At 38.9% G+C, this 3,249-nt stretch overlaps 1 protein-coding gene across 1 annotated transcript; it reads left to right on the forward strand.

Moving 5' to 3' along the window:
• Window positions 1–235: 235 nt before the first annotated feature.
• On the forward strand, window positions 236–2,823 carry LOC126427982 (uncharacterized). The gene is made up of 2 exons (XM_050089867.1): window positions 236–413; window positions 1,922–2,823. Exons 1-2 carry the CDS (start codon window positions 236–238, stop codon window positions 2,821–2,823), a joined length of 1,080 nt encoding a protein of 359 aa, XP_049945824.1.
• Window positions 2,824–3,249: the final 426 nt, after the last annotated feature.

The following is a 3,249-nucleotide window of genomic DNA, read 5'->3' on the forward strand; positions in this document are numbered from 1 at the left end:
ATGGCGCCTTTCACATTATACGGCGACGGCAAAATGCCGCTGCCGTGCCGTGCTGCAGCCGTGTCTTGCCACTACAACAGACGGTCGCCGTACGGCAAGTTCGACAACAGTGGCCTACGTGACTAAGTGCATGCTTTCACACTGGACGGTTTTGAGCCGTACGGCGTCGACTAGTTCGTTGTAGTGTCGTTTTATTCATTTGTGTTTATTCTTGTTTACTGAAAAGTGTAGAAGAATGGATGAAATTGATACTGAACTTTTGATAACCTTGGTGGAAGTAAGACCTGTTCTGTGGGACAAAACTCTAGATGCGTATAGAGATCGTATTGCTACAAAGAATGCTTGGCGGGAAGTTTGCGTAGCACTGAAGCAAGATTTTGATGAGATGGAAGACAAAGATAAAAATGCGTTTGGTAAGTATTTATTTAATATATTAATATTACATTTAATACGTTTTAAACAGTTTTTATTTAACGTTATAAATTTTATTCTAAAAGTAAATCGTTTGTTTATAAGTAAATTACTGCTACCAGTCACGTTTTTTTTGTTTTGTTTATATTTTGCACGACGCGTTTCGGGAAATAATTCCCATCCTTAAGTGCGTTTTTCTCTAAGTTTTCATCATGTGTGGTGTCTTTTTATGTGTCAGGTCTTGCATTCTGTTTTCTTTACTGTAATTTATAAGAGAAACACGCACAAGACCTCACAAATAAAAAAACACTACACATAATGAAAACTTAGAGAAAAAAACGCACTTGAAGATCGGAATTATTTCCCGAAACGCGTCGTACAAAATATAAACAAAACGATTAAAAACGTGAGTGGTAGCAGTAATTTATTTATAAAGAAAACTATTTACTATACAGTCGCAGGCTTTCACAAACAATCTACAAAAAGGAAAAGGCTTGTTAATTTATATCTTTGACATCTGCCATGACACGCTTCCAGCATTTGTCATAAAATATTTACAAAGAGTGTTCCTTATGGCGTTGGCTGTCAGTCCTCCTCTTATGTTGGCATCTTGGGCTAAGTCTTCCAAACCAGTGAAGGATGTGGTGTCTTCAATTATAAATCCATCTCTCTGACGTACAAAATTGTGTAAAACAATGCAAGCTTTAACCATTTTTACTGCAAAATCTGGATGAACATTTAAAGGTCGGTGAAACAACCGCCACTTATTGGTGAGGATGCCAAAAGCACATTCCACATACCTCCTTGCTCTGCACAAACGGTAATTAAATACACGTTTCTCAACTGTCAAGTTTGTTCCCCCAAAAGGCCGGAGCAAATGCGTGTGTAGGCCAAATGCTGCGTCTCCCACGAAGAAGTAGGGTACTTTTGGACCTTCCGTACCAGGCAGACATTGGACGTCTGGAAATTCCAGGGAATTACTTTCTATTGACTTCCATAAACTGGACCGTCTGAACACTGAAGAGTCACAGTCTTTGCCATAACTTCCTACGTCGACATAAATGAACCTGTAGTTGGAATCCGCTACAGCCATCAGAACCACAGAAAAGTATTCTTTGTAATTGAAGTACATTGATCCGCTATTAAATGGGGCAGTAAGACGGATATGTTTTCCATCCACCGCTCCTAAGCAGTGGGGGAAATTAGCAGTACGTTCAAATCCAGCCGCTATTGATTCCCATACCTCTTTGGTCGGTCTTTGTATACATTCTTCCCGCAGTGATGACCAAATTGCTGTGCATACATCATTAACCACTTTACTTGCTGTAGAAATCCCAATTCTGTACTGGAAATGTAAGTCAGTGAAGGAACAACCGCTTGCCAGATACCTGAACAAAACGAAAAAAAATCAGTGACATTTAGTTTGCAGTGGACATTTTTTGTTACAGTTTTGCTTTTTTCTATACAAAATTAAAATGTTTTCATACAGTTTTGTTTTCTTTTGATGTAGGTATAGAAGTAATACGGAGGTGGACCAATCTACGAGACTCCTTTGTGAAGTCAAACATAAAAATTCAAGCTGCGAAAAAAAGTGGCTCAGCAGCAAAGAAAATGAAAAAGTATGTATATTCTGATCAGCTGCAGTTTCTAAAAAAGCTGTATGATGCTCGAGAGACGGAGGACAGTTTTCAATCGGAACGCACCGCCAGACTGGAAGAAGATATAGAAACGCAGGGCTCCGTCGAAAATACTGAGAATGTTTCTGGGCCATTTGATACAGCACCCACACAACAAACATCCAAAAGCGAGTGCCATACAAACAGAAAACATAGAAAACCTGATGCAATCGAAATGAAAATATTACGAGCTCTGGAAGAAGACAAACCTTGCAGCAAAATGTCATTTTTACTTAGTCTGAAGCCTCATCTGGAAAAATTTGATGAACAGGATTATCTTCAGTTTCAGATGGGAGTCCTCAAAGTTATAGAAAATATATATGAAAGGAGAAATATATTGACAGCTCAACCTCCTCCATTTACCCATTACACACCTCCCATGCCCTATAATAATAGATTTCAAGCTTATTCTTATTCACCTATGGAAAATGCTGCTCCAATATCCTCTTACCATACGCATCAGATTCGTCCTCCTCCAGCTGCACCAAACCCAACTACTTTTCTCGAACAACCATTACAGACTTCTCAAGGTCGCAGTTCTTATCAACGAATTAATAAAGTGCCACCACCATACCCTTCGCCTTCCACAAGTAGCCATGAAGGCCCACCATCAACAACGCAGTTCTACAACGTTTTTGCAGAGAGCCTGTCGCCACAAAGTGACAGTACAGTCAGTCCTGCTACAAACTCTTTGGTTTCAACTGCTGATATTGATATTGACTTTTCTACTTCATAATCTGAGCGTAATAAAAATGTAAAACACAAATAAATAAGTAAATAAACAGAACTAGTTTTTATGTATTAAATTACCTTAACGTGATAGCCAGCATTTGAACAGGTTGGATGCAATTGCGGAATTGTGTGTTTTGTCGTTGTAACACATCCTTTAGTTTTCTATGTAATTCGTCAAACGAGGTAATAGACATTCGGAAATAGTTAAAGAATTTATTTCCGTCGTTCCTCAAATCTTCAAAGAGTGTATAAAATAAACCCACTTCGTCTCTTCTCTGGTTAATGGGGTGTACCCACAAAAGACGACCTTTTCTTTTGCGGCGACGATGAAGCAACCACAAAGCAACAACTCGTTTACGGTTCATCTTGATACACACATTAAGCAAACTGAATAGACACCAACAACTGGTCACGTCAAAAAGCCGTGTAA

Source organism: Schistocerca serialis, chromosome 12 (assembly GCF_023864345.2).
Source record: "Schistocerca serialis cubense isolate TAMUIC-IGC-003099 chromosome 12, iqSchSeri2.2, whole genome shotgun sequence".
NCBI classification, from domain to species: domain Eukaryota; kingdom Metazoa; phylum Arthropoda; class Insecta; order Orthoptera; family Acrididae; genus Schistocerca; species Schistocerca serialis.

Coding starts and splice junctions, on each gene's coding strand:
- LOC126427982 (XM_050089867.1), top strand. CDS start 236: ATGGATGAAATTGATACTGAACTTTTGATAACCTTGGTGGAAGTAAGA. Junction 414..1,921: donor CAAAGATAAAAATGCGTTTG/GTAAGTATTTAT, acceptor CTTTTGATGTAG/GTATAGAAGTAATACGGAGG.